Genomic DNA, 17,328 nt, shown 5'->3' on the forward strand with positions numbered 1-17,328 from the left:
GTGCAGCACCATGAATAATGACGCTGTAATTACGCCTTGTAACTTCCCAAGACCTGGTTTCTATATAGTTTGTGAGCTTTTGCTGTGTGCTGGTTTGGGGAGCAAGGTTTTTTTAACTGTGGTTTGCTTCCTTTTGTTCGTATGATGTTGGCAGATACTTCTTGAAAAGCATTCCTCTGGAGGGAGCTGGGCAGACAGCTATGATTAAGTATGAAATGATTGGGTGAGCTGTTTGTCAAAGTTATAAATAGGATACCACACAAACCCGACACTAATCTCGCTGAAAGACAGATACTGGCAACATTTCTTAGTCATCTGTTCCTTGTGCTCTGGGGAGAACAACTACACTTCCATTAAGTTTTCAAACAGAAGTTGCCTAAAATAAATTTCTCTGGTAAAATTTTAGGCATATGCGCTGTGAGCCACGTCGAGATCGAGCAGCGCAGTGGCGTTTGAATGCTGAGCCAGGTTAAGCCTGGACCCAAGTTACCACGTAGGGGTGAAAGGTGATGTTTGGCTGTTGTGGAAAGGGACTCTGCTCACAAAATAGTGGTGCTATGGCTAGAGCAGGGCCCTCGTCTCTTCATACCCTGGGATTAGTTTTAAGAGTAGCAACCACCTTTGGGTTTATAGCCAGCTTTCTGTAATCTGCTTGGCAGTTCGGCAGATCAGACGGAGGCATAAATAGAAGAACAAGGGCACGGGTTTCACTGACGTGCTTCTGCGAGCAGGGGTCAAAGGCAGCAGAATTCCTACCGATGCTGATCTCTTGCGTGGTCGGAGGCTTCTGCGGCCCCCAGCCTTGATCACGGTGCTCGTTCCTCTAACTTCTGCATCAGCTGCACGAGTCTGGTCCAACTGGAAGTCTGCAATTCATGTTCCCACAAGATGACCCCATACTTTCCATTTCCTTTCATGGTGGCTTAAATTGTAGGAAAGAGCTCTGCAGTCTTGCTGCCTGCCAAAACATTCGCAAAACAAAGCAAAGCAATAGCTAAGGGGAAATGGAGCGTTTCTGGAGCTGACAAAAGCTTTGAGTTGTAAAGGGAAAAAGCCCACTGCACCCAGAACTTGTCCCCCTCAATCCTGCACCTTCCTACATCCCTGCCAACACATAGAGCAAACAGTTTTGGAAGGGGTATAATCACTCCTCGTTTACAGCATAAACCAACAAATTTGCATAGGGAAAGTCTCTTAAATTTCTGCAGAGATCTGAAAAGGGTGATCTTGAATTCGTGGCATTCAGACAATTCATTACATGCATTTTTATACTTCCAAAATTAAGAATACGCATTTACGGAATTCAAGATTAATGACTGTCATTAAATGTAATTTCTTTAATTTTTAGGCATAGGCATTTTATTTTTGCAAACTCTTAAAATCAGATTCTGATCCAATAGCTTCATTTGTTTAATGACTATTTAAAGACCGAGCTTTTTTGTATGCTCACGAGTCATTTTCACTCTTACCAGCAGACAGAGCGGTTGGGTTTTTTAGTTGTGTTTATTTTCCCTTGGGAGATCTGTGCTGCTGGAAGAGAAGATCCTTTTTGGACATACGCATTCTGCCCTGCAGCCCTGGTGATGCTGGGCAGGAGGGAGGCAGTGCCTGGTCCTCGCAGGGGCAGCCTTCTGTTGGGTGTCCTGTCCTGCCTTCATCCCCTCTGCTGGGACTGTCCCATCACAGCACCCTGTGGGGTGACAGAGGCTGAGAAATAGGGGGGTGCCTTGCAGGAACTGGGTGCTTGGCACGTGCCTGAAGCCCAGGAAGGTGACTGTCATCTCTTTGCATCAGTATCTACTGCTTGAGGAGCTTTGCTGTGAGTAAAAGGGAATGTTCCCTAAGTGGTAGCTCCCGTACAAGAGATGAGTCCAGATGTTCCTGTTTTTTCCACTGAAATGATTGGGACTGGCCACTGGCCACAAGCACTCATTGTTCTTCAGCAACAGTCCTGTAGGCTTGCTTTCTGCTTCTTTATCCCAAAGGACAGTGTTACCATTTCCCTTGCAGGGTTTCAGCAAGGGGACTGGAGAAACCTTTCTTTTTGGACCAAACCCAAGTCGTGGATTATATGAATAATTGTCTTGAAGCAGTTGCTGCTACATGTTTGTTTTTTGTTACTGAAGAATAAAGGAAAAGCTATCACCCTATCACCTCTTAAACCTCTTAGTGGGGACTGCATCTTTACTCTTAGTTTAGTACCAAGATTTCCTTTTCCAGACTGATGGAAAAAAGCTAGTAGAAATTTTTCTGAGAAGAAATTGAAAAAGATTGGTTAATGAATTGCTTTGCCCCTTATGTGCTAACATATTTACGTAGTTACAAATGAAACTGCATCCGATAAGAGTGACAGGTTTCCAGTTTGATCTTATTTTAGTTTGCAGCGAGCTGAGGATAAAAGGACTCTTTGTTTCAAGAAGAAGAAAAAAAATAAATGAAAACATCTGGCGAGAAGCTGATGTGCTCAGGACAACTTTGAAAGAGGTTGATAGTGATGGATTATGACACACAGCTTCAATACATCCCCACAAGTGTTATCTGAAGAGACAAGATAATTCTTCCCTTGTCTGAGGCTCTTTTTAAGGAGTTTTTTGCTTTTCAGAGAAAGGGAAAGAGCGTAACAGTCAGCTCCCTGTGCGTTCCTCCATGATCCTTGCAACTTTTCTAGCCTGAACTGAAGGCTTCTTCCAAGACTGATATATTTGGAGGGTGCTAATTGTAGACCATGACATGGCTCCCTTATGAAGCCTTTCATGTCAGATCACTTCTCCTGGAGCAGAGAATTGCTTGGCAGCTCCCTGCCAGTGGGTCCAGTGTCTGGGAGAGGATCTTGGGAGCACGAGGTCTCGGGGTGTTCAGGCAGCGCTGTGCAATAGGGGTTACCTTGTTCATGGTACATTGTGGTTTTGGCCTTAAAGCATTCCTTCATTCCTCCCTCAAACCACTGAAAAAGATATTTTCTACTGCAAATTATAAAGTGCTTCCTGCTTTGTCCTTAAACACAGGCTTGGATCACTGCACCCTGCACTGATTTCTGCTGCGTGTGCACAGCTCAGAGTCAGAGGGAAGTCAGGCCCCTGTGGCTAAGGGCACATCCAGACCCAGTGAGAAACGGGGGGGGGAAGTTGATGGGAAGGGGTATTCTGGAGTGGCGTGTTCATGTGGAATGGTGCTCCCAGAACCCAAAGGAGCAATGAGTGGGTAAAGTGCTTTCATGCAGAGCTTTTCACTAAGAATCAAGTCTGTTGTCAGCATTTGTGACATTTTCTCTGTTCCCTTCCTTTGGGCAGTTTGCCACAGAGACATACACAGATGACATTAGGATTGTCAGACTGTCATTTCTGAAGGCTCTCTTATCTACTCTGCACTTAATATTTTTTCTAGGACATGAAGGTGGCTTTTTCTCCTCTGTTAATTAACTTTTTTTTACCCGTGTTTGCCTGCTTTATAAATTCCTCTGACATCAGGGTCTAGGATTAAACAAATTGATACCACACTTCCCATGTGTGAGCATGACACTGAGCTGACAGCTTGGAGTCTGAGGTATTTCAATACACGAACTGAGCAAATAGGAGGAAATTCCCATCGAGCCCTACCTGTGCTCTCCCAGCTGGCTCGCCGAGAGCCAGGCTTCTGGTTTGGAGGGCTGTGGTCTGCAGGAGATGGGGCAGCCCCAAAGCCTCACACCCCTTTTTGGTCTTGTGCCCAGAGTATGCCAGTTGTGGTCTTTCTCAGAAATACCTGTGTCTCTTCCCCGTGTCAGGGTTTCGCTGTCTGGGTTTCACTGTAATGCAATTACAGGGCAGTGCTGCCCTGGGCCGGAGCCAAATCCACCCAGCAGCCAGATTAAGTTGTCTTATTTGGTTAACAGTGTTTTGATAGTTTATTAAATCTTGGTAGGAGTAAAAAGGGAAGGAGTGGAACAAGCAGATCTCACGGATTATCTGCCCTTGGATTTTCACTTTTGTTAGTATAATCCTGGTCTGAACGATGAGCTGCGTGAACAAGCATTCAGTGTTTGCTGATGTCTCGTCTTAGACGTGTGCATTGCTTAAACAGAAGCAGCATATTCTCTAGCTCTTTTTTTTTTTTTTTTCCAGTTTGCTGTTTTTATCACTGATGTGGAACGTAGTGCTTGTTTTCTTTATCTGGAATGAAAACATTAGTTCATCTCAGATAGCACAAGCCATTTGATCAGCCATCAGATGGTAAGGCATTATAAAAGCTGCTGACACAGGACAAATTCAGACCTGTGGTGTGCAGCTTGAAAAGCCTCCATGCCTTTGTTGTCAGTCCTCCGAGACACCCAGCTGCTCCCTCAGCAGCAGCACAGAGAAACAGGGATGGGCTGCGATAGAGCCAAGTCCCCCCACGTGGGGAGGTTGGTGTGGGCAAAGGAGGCAGGGCAGCACCTGCCTTGCCCCGTAGTCCTCAGCCCGTGAGCTGTGCCACTGCTCGGAGGTGGTCTCGGGCCGGCTGAGGTTAACCCAAGTCCTGCTACGTGCTGAGCTCTGCGCGGGGTTCCTGCCAGGTGCTGGAGAAGCAGACAGCTCCTCGCTGGCTTTCCTCTTCCCCGGTGAAGAGCCAAAGCTGCCCCTCTCAGCATTGGCTCCCATATTCACTAACCTGTGTTCGTTGTCCTCCTGTTCCTTGACAAGCCCCTGCCAGCCCCCATGTGCATCCTTGTCCATGGGTATTGCTAAGACCATAGCTTGGTGCATTTCGATCAAAGCTTGCAATTTTGCCACACAATACTTAATATTCAGGCCTGCTATGCCTCCCCTGGCGTTATGTGCAAAGCTAAGCCAAACAGGCCGATACTCTTAATACATAACCTGAAAATAGAAGATAGCACACTTTGCCAGCAGCTAACTGCAAATCAAAGAAGCTGGCCGCCCAGCGCTTAGCTGACACTAGCCTCTGCAATATGGGAAACCTCCTGAGTTGCCCTCCCCTTACCAGAGCAGCGTGGCTTTCAGTTCAGTCTGATGCCAGCAGCTCCTGCGAGAGACCGGCTGTGTCCCCCACCACCTTACACAGATGTTATGGGGCAATGGTGTTAGGAAGAGGCTTGCCAGCTGGTGCATCTGAAATGAAAAGTGCAGAGGGAGAAGACCACTGAGCCCAGTGCCTACCAGGGACAGCAGGAGAGGAGCGGAGCTCACCCTGTGCTCTCACTGCTTCCCTGGCAGCACCTAGTCCCAGGGCTGTGTCCTGGCTTCCCCATGCTGCGTGCAGGAGGGGTCTCAGCAGTGTGGGATTTCAGCAAGCTTGGCTGTCTGAGACCTGCCCACCCTGAGGAGGGGGTTTGGGTGGGAGGTGCCAAAGGAGCTCTCAGAGGTCAGATTTGGATTAGGAGCATGAGATGAGTTTCTGGAGCAGTTTGGAAAATGAATGGGATGAATGTTACAAATAGGTGGGAAGACTTGTGATGGATTTATCACAGCCTGAAATAAATTATTCTTCCCAGAGTTTAATTTTGTAATAATTTGCATTTAGATACTCTAACACATCCAAATAACCCCAAACCTTCTGCAAACACTGTGATGAATTCAATCTCCTACGTCACGTAGGATAGAAATAGCACTGTTTACATGGCCGGAGGGAGCTGAGGGCTTTGTTATCAGCATTGCATGGTAAACTCGTGGGCCTTCCCTTCTCCCCCCATGGGCTGGGGGCTGCAGTTGCCTTGGGGCCTGGGGAGAAGTGGGGTGCTGAACCCACTCCTTCCTGCCCATCCTGGCTCTTCCCGGGGGCCCTGCACAAAGCACCCGGTTCTGTCCCTGAGGAGGGAGTGGTGAAGTGATTTAATAGTCAGCACTCTCAAACGCAGTAATGAATTTGATAGACAAAACGATCTGTAAACCCAGCTGGCTGAGAGGGTATCTGAAGGACAATCCAAGCCCGTAACCAGGCAGTGTGATATTTTCTTGTCATCAGCCTCCTGTCTCTTCCTTTCCACTCCAGGGCAGTTAATCATAAGCAAGATATTTGTTTGATGCAGTTCTCATGCATGCTGTGCCCTGTCTCCATTTCCAGGAGACAGTGCAGTCTGTGGGTTTCGTCCCCTCCCAGCTTCGGCAGCCTTTTGCCACGTCTGTGGGAGAGCCAGCTCTTCCAGCAGGCCACGGGCCACTTTCTGAACCGCACATTTTTGGCTGCTTAAGGTTGGGTAAGCTGATAGCTTTGTGAGGGAAAGCTGAGTATCCCAAAGTGCAGCTTCTTGTACTTACACGTTCGTGTCTTAAATCTGGAGCATGTAAGGTAGCGCGGAGCTGGTGCTACCTGAGCCACCCAAGATGCGCCGGGTGCCTCTGTGCCACGCTGCCCAGCGCGGCTACTGCAGTTCGAAGGCTGGGCAGAGAAGGCTGGTTTGGAGTTACAGGCTCTCATGGAACAGCATAATCCCCCTTGGACCTCATCAAGTTGGTCTGAGTCACAGGCAATATATCCATCATCTTCAAGGGGATTTGGCCCAGCCTTTGTTGGCTGCCAGTTTGGCTTCTGTCGTGCTCACTTGTTTTCTGCAAAGCTCTGCCTGGGCTGGGAGCATGCGCTATGAAGCAAGCGGTTCGCAGTGTGTCAGCTGCAGACAACGGGAAATTTCTGACACAGCAACAGAGGAAAGCACGCTGTGTCTTGCAGATTTACTCCTTGTAAAACACCTCTAACTTTCCATAGATATCTGCAGGTAATCTCCAGCCAAGTGAACCCAGAGGTATTTATAGCACAGCCTCGGCAGTGACATAATGGCACGTTAGCAAACAAATGAACTTTGATATATAGGGAAAGCAAAAGTATGGCCTAGAGTATGTTTATTTTGAAGTCAATAAAAAAAAAAGTTGAAATAATAATAGTGAGTGTTTCCAGGGTGGGTCGGGTTAAAAAGTAAAGCAAGTGAAGCGTTCTCGTAGTACTGTAAGACTGTTTTGTACACACCAAGGTTGAAATATAAAGACAAATCATGAAAACTTTGCTTCCCACTGAGATAAAATGCTGTGGTGCTGAGTACCATATGAACGCCTGTAGAAAGCTAAAATAAATGTTGCATCAAAAGGAATTGAGACTGCTCTGAATTTAAGCATTTTGAAAAAATATATTCAGTTCCCAAAGCTGTGTAAAATTAGGCAATTTTAGTTACTTCTCTCTTTTTTTTTTCCCCCTTTTTCCCCTCCAGTTCTTTGCTATCTGGTGGCTGCAGGTTATCTGATGCTCTGTTAAGGAAGGTTTGGAGCGATGCCACTTTGCGGAGACACACCCTGGGCTGGGAGCGTGGAGGTTTCTGTCTGGTCCTGTCACGTTTTAATTAGCACGCCTCAGACGTGTGCTGCTCCCCTTTGCCGGTGGGGAACTCAGGTGCAGCATGGGGCTCTTCCTCCCAGGGCACCCTTCTCCTCCTCCTCTGGGACAGGCCCCACGGATATTTTCTCCCTGTGTTTCGTTTCTGGAGTCCAACGTTTGCTCTCCACAGCTTCAGACTTGGCAGCCACAGCTGTCTGGGCGCCCTGTCCTCCTGCCCAAATGGCTGCGGTTGAAGGGAGAGGGGCAGGAAGCCCTGACAAGGCTGAGCCCCGCATGCTAGCAGCAGGTCAGGAGAAAGGGGGCTCCCCCGGTGTTGAGTTTCCACCGCTTTATTTTGGCTTACCAAAATAAAGGGATTATAAAGGGTTGGTGGTGGCCTAGGTTGAACCTGCGGGCTGTGGTGGTGCAGGGGCCGTCGGCTCAGCAGGCCTTTCAGGCGGCCTGGCGCTGACGAGGCCTCGCTTCGTCCTCAGACAATAAAGGCGGCGTAGAAGGACAGGTACCACAGTAAAACAACTGGAAATAAAGCCTTGATCCTCGTCAGGAATCCTGTGGAAGCATAAACCAGACAGAAGAGGCTGGGCAAAAAGAAAGTTTTTAATTTGCTGTGACAGGAAACAAAGCTGTGTCTTGTCAGAAAATTCCAGCTCCCTTTTCATGCCTGTCTGTTGCGTGTCAGCAGTCCTCACAACAACTTTCTCGTACAAATGCAGCTTGAGAGAAGTGAGCTCGGAAGTAAATTCCAGGAATCTGCTTTATGAAAGGAAACACATGAGAGAAAGGCTCGGCCGAGTGTTATAACTTGAATTTCACTTGCTACGGGAAGCCTTGGGTGACATGGTGCTCGTAGGTGGCTCTGTTCTTATATCGGGTGAAGGTTGTGCTTCTCCTGCTGCTCTGCCCCTGAAGGGCTGGCAGCCAGCAGGGCCTGCTGCTCTCCCTAATTACATGACATCGGCAAGGGTAGGACCTGTGCCCGATTTTAAAGACCCTTTAACTTGAGGCACCCGTTTGCTAAGGGCTCTGTGCTGGATATAGCTTGGGACTTCGATGGGAAACTGGAGGACTGTGCAGGTTCGGGATTTGAAGCTGTCACTGTACACAAGATAAAACTTGATCTTAAATATATGTTTCAGCTCAGCTCTGACATTAAGACAGCAGTCCTGTAAAGTTGCCAGCAAAATCACTGGCAATCGCAATCAAATTAGATTAAGCACATTAACTTCTTTGTAATTGGTTTATCTCCGTGCGTGCTTGAAACAAGGGGGTTTTTATTCTTTAAAAAAATAACTGTGATGTTTGATTTCATTCAAATGAATTCTTACTGCTGGGTAAGGAGAAATGTGGGGTGTATTTTCAGGTGGATTTGTCTTTGTTTGTAAGGGCTTATAAGAACTTAGGCAATTATTTTCAAAATGATGCTGACTCTGCCCATGTAAATGTTTGCCTCTTTACAACAAAGAGGTTGTGGAGGGACAGGAGGAGCTCCCATACTGAAGAATTTTTTAATTTAACATCTGAGTCATTTTACCTTTCCTGTCCTTCTTCCATAGCAAAGGGTATATTCAATCAGTGCTTGTCATAGCAACTTTTTTTTTTTTTTGGTGCGGTTCTCTCTCTTTCTGGGAGATAAGATTTTTCATCAAAAAGAAAAAGAGTTAATGGACGGATTTCCAAATGTGTGGATGGGAGTTAGCCAACCAAGTTCTAGTGGCATTCAGCACACCTTTGTCTTTTTAAAACTTCTATTCTCATCTCTCTGGTTATGGAAATCCCTTCTCAGGATAGGGGTAGTGTTTAAGGGGGTTGGTTTTTGTTTCATTCTGTGTTTGTGTTTTTTTTTGGCAAAGTAGTTTCAAACAGTTGCTCTAAGAGACGTGAAGTCTAACGAGGACAATTAATGTGTCATTTAATGAGAGACTTTTATGTCTTCTGGGCTCTGTCTAGGGCAGACAGAGAAGACTTTTATTTCCCTTTTACTGGCCCAACACATGGATTTTATCTCCTTCACTTTTGCTTCCCTCCCAGTCTCCAGTGAGAAAACCTCTACCTGTGTTCAGACCAACTACTACAGTAATAAAGGATAGCTCAAACTAGCGGGTAGGCACGTAAGCAGCTCCAGGTTACCAGGGAGCTGGAATATTTTTATGCTGAGTTCAGCTGGGTTGAAGTCCTTCCCTTTCCAGAGCTGGCCATTCACCTGTGGTTTTTCTCATTTTAGGGGAGCACCTGCGAATCTGCCCACAAGGCTATACCTGCTGCACCAGCGAGATGGAGGAGAACTTTGCAAACAAAAGCCGAAGTGAATTTGAAGCCATGATGAAAGAGGCCGGTCGTTCTGTGCAGACGATCCTAACGGCGCAGTACAGAAGCTTTGACAGTAAGTAACACCTGATCTGTTCACTTTCTGCTCAGAATCCAGTCACTGCGTAGCTTCCCAGGTGCTGTTAGAGCAAGGAGTTCGTGTTCGATACTCCTTCTTCTGCATCTTGTTCAATAGTTTGTGTAAAACGTTGACCTTCAATAGAAATTGTACCTCAGGCTGTGTCTTTGCAAGGGCAAGTCATTTTGAGAACTCCACTTCGGTGAAGCCATGGCAGGAGGCTGGCTGGCACTCATACCAACAAAGTGTGTACCTTGGCACAGATGCAGCTTTTACAAGCATAGCGTAATCAGGTCTTACCACAGCAGCATAACATCAGAGGTAGTGATGTAAGCCTTGGCACTGTGCCTTGAGCTGTATAATCTGAAGAATATGGTAAAGGTGACTGGATAGTCCTCAGTAGAGGGGGAGAATCTAAGAAGGCATGGATTTTTCTTGTTCGTTCCATACAGATTGCAAATGAAAAGGAGGTAAGTTTGTATTAGTTGCTTATAACTTTGAGCATCCTACAAACATCCAAAAGTGGTGTACAGCAGTGAGGATCTTAGAGGTCATTGCGCTTTAGGTATTGTGGACAAACATGCCCTCCTAATGTGCTAAGGATGGCTCTCTTACTTTTATTGTTCCCTGAAAAAACATTTTGCAGTGCACAGGAAGCCTCAGGGTCTGAAGGCCGCTGGAAGTAAATGGTTTATTGGCAAAATTGAGATGACCTGTGAATCAGAAACTGTATCTATTATCAGATTTTAAAGAAGGTCGGTCATTTAGAATCATGGTGGTCTTAACGTTATCAACAGTCGTCATATGGAGTTACTGTGAGAAGAATAGGAGTTGAAGAAAGAAGCTATAATAGCCAGAAAGGTGGAACTGGAAATTTCAAGCAGTACATAATAGATCTAAAGAAATAAACCTGACCTTCAGGGAGCTGATAACCAAGATTAAGTGCTTTTGCACTGAATAGAAAGAAAAGGCAATGCATCTCTGCAAAATGTATTGTGACTGTGTGGCCAGGGTTGACCACAGCAAAGGCATTCTTTTAAAAGCTCAAAATTAATTGATTTTCACCTGCATTAAAAAGCGATAGCCAAGACTTTCTAAAGAGCCTTACAATGCTGGTTGCTCAGGCTGGCACCTGAATGGGCCCTGATGTAGCTGTTGCTGCTGAGCACATTCACTGACCTCTGAAATCCAACCCCTCACGGAGATTAATGCAGAACATCCACCAGACCTCAGCACACTTTCCCTCTTCTGCCTGTTTTGGCACATTTTGGCTGGTACATCTGACCTTTACTTTTTGCCCCAGACACTCCAACATCCTTCTACCTGTATCACGTGAGTGTAAAACTTGGTGGAAAGCTTTGAGATCACGTTGCTGAGCAGAAATTAGCTAGTGAAGGACCAGTTTAATGTGAGTGTGATGGTTTGGTGGATTAATAATAATAACAGCAATAAAAATAATAGTATGCAAAAACAAGCTTATCGGGGGTGGGGTTGCTTATGTTGAGAAGCCAATTAAGAGATGTGAGGGTTTTCTCTACTTTTTTCTAGTATTTTACAAAAATATACATTAATTTTTGTGGTACGTAGCCAAGGGTTTGGGGTTTTCTTTGTTTTGTGTGTGTTTGTTTTTTTAAACATCGAACAATATATACGTTCAATAAGCTAAGTATTACTTCAACAGACCATAATGCACTGATCACTGGTGCTCTGCAGTGGGAATAACCTCCATTGAGCCCTCAAGGCCAGGAAAACGTTTCCTGCTCCCATTATACCTTTTTCTGTTTAATAATTATCCTTGCAATCAATAGAGAGCTTATAATTTATGCAAGACTAGATTAAAAAAAAACAGTATTCATCATATTTTGTCTGCATTTCAAGCACAGGTTTGGCTATAATAAGCAGTTGTTCGGGTTTTGAATTTTTTTGTAGCTATTGTATAGATGGCTTAATATTAAGGTAGTTCTGGTGATGTGGCAATGCAATCATACCAGCTGCTGAAACACTGCAGTCGAAACCACACAATTTCTAAATTAACTTTACACTTACTAAGACTTCTTGCAGGTAGCGCTATTTAAAGCTGTTGAATAGAAAATCTTTTTAATGTCACAAGATCTAGTTTTTCTGCCACTGGATGCCTGGTTTTGTTGGATTTTCTTATCAGAAGTTTCTGTGGCTACTTGAATAAGGGAGACCTTTCGTTGCCTTTGTTTTGCACATAGCCCTTCATCTGGCAATAATGTGATATTGCTTTCTCACAGGTGCCTGTCTGTTGTATTCTGGAAGGGTTTTTCCTTTCCACTTTCCCCATGTCTGTGTTTGCCCTGCAGGAGAGAGTGCAGCTTTTGAGGTTGCAGAGATATCGATGCACAGCTTGTCTTTATACTCACAGTTTGGTTTGGCTGCAGGAGGACATAGCAGAGGGCTCCACAGGCTGGGGATGTCCAACCCTCCCTCAAAGTATTTGCAGCCTGGAGGTCAGATTATTCATATGTTCTCCACTAGCAGGTGTGGCACATTGAACTTTAGGCCTGGAGCTCTCTTCTTCAGATTCATCACAGCAAATCTTGATTTTGTAATCTCACTGCTGATCATGGCAATAGTCCCTACTTGCAAATTGCCCTGAAGCTCCAGCTAGAAAATAGCAAGGCTACAGCAATCTGCTTCTGAAGTAATATTCCCCATGCTGCTGTTCAACACTTTGCACTGGAGAATAATTCATCCTGCAGGTGGTGATCTGCAAAGCTCTTAAGTTATCAGAGGGCCTCTTTTCTGAGCCATGTTTTTGTCCCATCACAAGGCATTATATAATCTGTAGTTCTGGTCTCACTGGCTGCTTTGGGGACAAACACTTTGTGGCCAAGAGTGGATTGTCCTTTTCCTTACACAAAGTACTTTTAGGGAAAATATATATATGAAATACGGATGACATATGATAGGTAGAGACGTATATAAAACTGATGTATGTGGAAGAGGATCCCATGGTTTGACTGCTCTCCCTGCATAGCAGAGGACACATGGCTTCTGGGATGCCCTTCCCGAGGATCTGCCAGGGCTAAATTTAAAGTTTAACAGCCTACCGTACGGCGTATCTCCTTTCCAGAGCATTTGTTGTTTTGCTTTAGTTTAGTTAGCAGGATGTGGGGGCATCAGATTTGAGCTATGCTTACGGTCATTGCCTTGCTGTTAACCTTTTTGGTTGAAAAGCTGGTGTTTTGTTCCACAACCGATCATTTTTAATTAATAAAAACCACACACACACACACAGAAACACAGACCACAAATGATGAGAGCATATGCTTTTGTTAAAAAAGTGCTAGGGCAAACATAGAGCTCCTAGTAGTGGTACTTCGTTAGCAGGATTATGTGCATGGCTGCTTTGTTAATTGTGATGTCCCAGGTCTCCTGCTCAGGCAAGGAGCAGTCCATGCGACTGGAGGCTGTTCGGTGGGTTTTAGGCAGAGTTTATTTGTCTGGAAAATTGTACATAGCCCAGACCTTGAAAGCAAGCTGTGAATAATACAGGTGATAACAGTATGGGGAGTGTTGGCGGGAGCTGGGATGGTCTCTATTGAGAATGGTACCAAATACTGTTTTAAAGATTCTACCAGTATTAGAAATACTTCTGAGATTTTAACCACAGAATGTGCTTGTTTTAAAACTGGTATCATCTCAGTGGATTGGAAACTTTCAGTACATAATATTATAAAATGAGATACTTTGACAAGGAACTTTGCTCAAGTAGATGATTTCAAGAAATGGATGAGAGCTGCGTGTTGCCCCCTCTGCCGGCTAGAGAAGAGGAGCTAGCCCCTGAAGTGCTTTGACTTCATGAATTGTGCCAGGAGAGGGTTATAAACACTGGGCAGGCTGTCGGGATCTCCCTTGGGAAAATTAATGTTTTTTCTGGCGTATCACACAGCTGTATGTCAGCGTTACACAAAGCCATGCGAGTTTTGAACTCCCAATTCTCAGTGAAACTTGTGCCTCTGTAAGCAGTTAGAAATCAGCATGAGAGACCCCTGCACTGCAGGAAGGGCTGGAGGAGTGATGGCTGATGACATGGCACTGGGTGCAGGAGATCACGATGTGAGTGCAGCCTGAAAGCCCCTATCTGCTGGGACAGCCCCACAGGCTGGGGTGGCAGAAACAGAGCAGGAGCAAGTGGCACTTGGGGTGACAGAGAGGGGCTGCGAGCAGCAAGGCACAGGGCTGTTTTTCTGGTCTTCGTGAAAGCTCACTTGTCACGAGTCTAATCCATGCCTGTCTCTCTCTCCTTCCCTTTTCCTCCATTTAAGTAACTTTTTAACTGTATTGTGATATCGTGCCAATCTTTCCTTCCCAATCATTTGGTACGCTTAGCAAGCACTCCCTGTGTGACTGCTGACCTTTAGCTGTGAGCCAGCAAATCTGTCCTTTCAGAATTGTTTCCTTTTTTTAGGAAGTATCAACAGGCTGGATCAAAAATCTCTGCTTTTATTCCACATTGAACAGTCTAAAAACTATTCGTAGCTCTTACAAATTCTCTGATTTTTAAGCTGTAGCAATCAACTGCAAATTAAAATTTATGAATTTTATAGGTAGGTGCCCATTGGAAAGCTGGTGTCATGTGAAAGCTTTCATAACTTCAACGGGTGGTAGCTGGAAATCGCATATGTTGGAACACAGACTGTACAGATAATTAACATTATTTGAGAGTTAGTTTTAGACAGTTACATATTTCTTGTGAAAATGAATCGTTGTTTTAAATGTTACAAGGTGGGGAACATCCTAGAAGCTGTTACACACTGATGGTAAAATTTTAGAGATTTCTAAAGGCTTCTGTTTTAAAGTTCAAGCAAATATGGCTTTGTCAGAGGAACTTATTTGACCAGCAGTGCATAGGGTTTCGGTCCCTAAAAGGCAGTCTGGGGCTGCTCCCTTGAGCCAAGCGTTTGGGTGTGGACTGCAAATGTATTGATTTTGACCCAGAAGCCCCTAATTAGCTGGGGATGCTTTTTTTTTTTTTTAATTTTATGGCAATTCCCCATGCCAGGGCTCTGCCCCTGTGGTTTAGGTGTGTGGGCTCAGCTCTGCAGGAGAGAGCCGATGTCTGGGATGTCCCCGGGCAGACGGGAGGTGGCAGTGGGTCCCAGCTTGCCAGGCAGCTCAAGGATGGAGGAACAAATAGGGGGGCCCTTGGAGGCCTCCTTAGGAGGAAGGCGGCAAGCGCTTGCATTTGCTCCCTCCCTTGTTTACCCTCAAGGAGCCACCTTAAGGAAACCCCGGCATCCCAGCATGAGGTGGGATTTATGCTAGTCCCTACAATCGTGCTCTGCAGCAAGAAGATGCTTTCATGTGTGGTGCTGAGCCTCTCAGTTGGTATTTATGGTTTCCTGGAATGGGGTGCGGCGTCTATCAAGGTGCATTCCTGGGCTCGGCAAGATTACTCCTGACAGGTAGCTGCCTCAGGGAGGCAAACGCTTAGGCTCACCTGTAACAGCTCCAGCACCTGGAGTTTTCTCTCCCCTTACAGCCACTTCTCTTCACATTTAATCTGCAAGTCTGTTGTGTGCTGCAGGGTATCTCGCAATGTACGTGCAGCACTTTTCTGAACAGATGGCATAGGCACAATATTCTCCCTAATAAAAACAAAACAAACAAATAAATAAGGCAGTGGCACTGGGACGGGGGCACTGAATCGGGCTGTCTTCTGCAGCGTCTTGCACACCCCAAAAAGATGAGCTACTTCATCCCTGCAGAAGTCAGATTAAGAGAAAAGGTAGATCAGGCATCTCAGTTTCAACAGCTGTCACCACGTTTGTCACACACACAAGAAGCGCCTACGAGTGCTCAGAAAACATGGAAATGTGCATCTGCTTGAGGACATGAAAGAAATCACCTGCTCTTCTGAGATACCGAACGCTGCAGGCATATTTTGCAAGAAATTAGTGATGACCACATAATCATTTGAGAAAAATGTCTGGGCAGAGTTTATTTTACCATTCATGAGTCTCTGAAAACCTGTGATTTCCAACTGCCAGCAGTCCATCAGCCAGGCGTTTATGACGAACACTGGGTGCTGCCCTCGGTGGCTGAGGCAGCATTGCACAGAGGCTTCAGTCAGATGGCCCAATGGAGGGCAGCGCGGTGAAGCAGGAGGTGAACAGCTGAGGTTTTTCTGCATGGCTCAGCAGAGGAGCCTGTTTCTTGAACCAGTTTACACTCAGCCATATTCCAATTAGTTGACTAATTTCTACATGAAGTGGTTCCCCCCTTTTAGCTCTCTGCTGTTGCATCTTTCTCATAAGAGGAAAATACTGGACTTTCCTGGTCTACTGCTACTGCAAAGACTTGGAGGTGTTCTGAATCTGCTCGTGAGCTGGTAATTCCTCCACAGCTTGGCATGAATCACTCTTCTTGGTCAGGTGCTGTGGTAATTTGGGAGCATCAAGGGCTGCAGAGGCAAGGTGCTGTCCCAGCACAGCGATCAGCACACACGATAAGCTTGAAAACACGATACTGAAGTATGTGGCGTGTCCTGACATAGGAGGTTGTGCTATTTTGTGTGCTTTGAGATAGCTGTTCTCATGTGAGATGATAGAAGCACTTTGTTCTTTCTAACCAGAAATGCTCGCAGCAAACTGTTGATTCTGCTTTATTAGTTATTGCCATTGAAGAAGCACATCCATTCAGCCAAGAAGCTTCTTGTTACTGTAACGCACCTCAGGGCATCCTGTCTGTCTGAGACTCTATCTATGGTCCAAAGCCTTTGTTTAAAAAAATAAAAAATAAAAAATCAAACAAGTTTGGGTGAGTGGACTGTGGAGAAAGTGATGCATTGTGCAGTAGGTTTGTGCTAGAGGAGAGAACAGAGCCTGGGTCCCCAGAAGTCCCTCTCATCCATAAAAAGCAGTGATCCTCTTCTTGTAAGAGAGCAGAACACTTCCAGTCATCCCAGCTCTTACGGGGGTTTATCAAATTTCCATACATTCATTCTCAGCACCTCCCACCTAAGAAAAAAATAGGTTAGGTACTTTTTCTGAATGCTCCTTTAGTTGTTGTTACATGTGGGTTATTCGCAAGGCCCCTTCCAAAGTGTATGTAATGCTCAAAGTCATGCAAGAGGTCTGCAAACAACCTGTAGAAATGGGTGCAGGGAAGGAACAGAGTTTTTTGGCATGTGGAACCCTGTGGGATTAGGGAGTGGGGCTGATTTTTAGAGATTAGCATGAGTAACAGCAGTGCAAGCAGGAGCTTGACGGTGCTTTGTGCCTACAAAAACTGCCAAGAAATGATTTATCTATAGGGAGAATCAAAGGTAATCCCTTTTTGGGGTAGAAAGAAGCAGGATAGCTTCACTGACAAGAATTTCACCTTTACATCTGCCATGGCTGCTTACAAATGCTTCCCTTCTCCCCTCCTTTCCTGTTCTCATTTAATTTCCTCCCTTCAGACCAACACAGCCTCTCAGATTTAAGAGCACAGCTAACATGCCGTAATGTGTGCAGAGCTTTTTCCAGTGCCTCACTTCCCTTAGTTCCCATAGCTCTGGCTGTGTCAGGGTGTTTTGATTCCATTGCTTGTATTTGCTGAAATTAGACAGGTTAGTGAGGGAAAAATAATTTTTTACAGTTTGTGGCAGATTTGGCCAAGATACCAGTGAG

General features: G+C 45.5%; 1 protein-coding gene across 3 annotated transcripts in view; it reads left to right on the forward strand.

The window, feature by feature from the left end:
* Positions 1-17,328, forward strand: part of GPC1 (glypican 1) — a 208,219-nt gene that overhangs the window by 100,124 nt on the left and 90,767 nt on the right. For all 3 annotated transcript variants that reach the window (XM_068692219.1, XM_068692218.1, XM_068692221.1), the window contains one exon: positions 9,524-9,682. In XM_068692219.1, coding sequence (XP_068548320.1) covers positions 9,574-9,682 — 109 coding nt within the window. In that variant the 5' untranslated portion in view covers positions 9,524-9,573. The remainder of the gene's footprint in view (positions 1-9,523; positions 9,683-17,328) is intronic.

The sequence above is a fragment of the Anas acuta genome, chromosome 9 (genome assembly GCF_963932015.1).
Source record: "Anas acuta chromosome 9, bAnaAcu1.1, whole genome shotgun sequence".
NCBI lineage: Eukaryota > Metazoa > Chordata > Aves > Anseriformes > Anatidae > Anas > Anas acuta.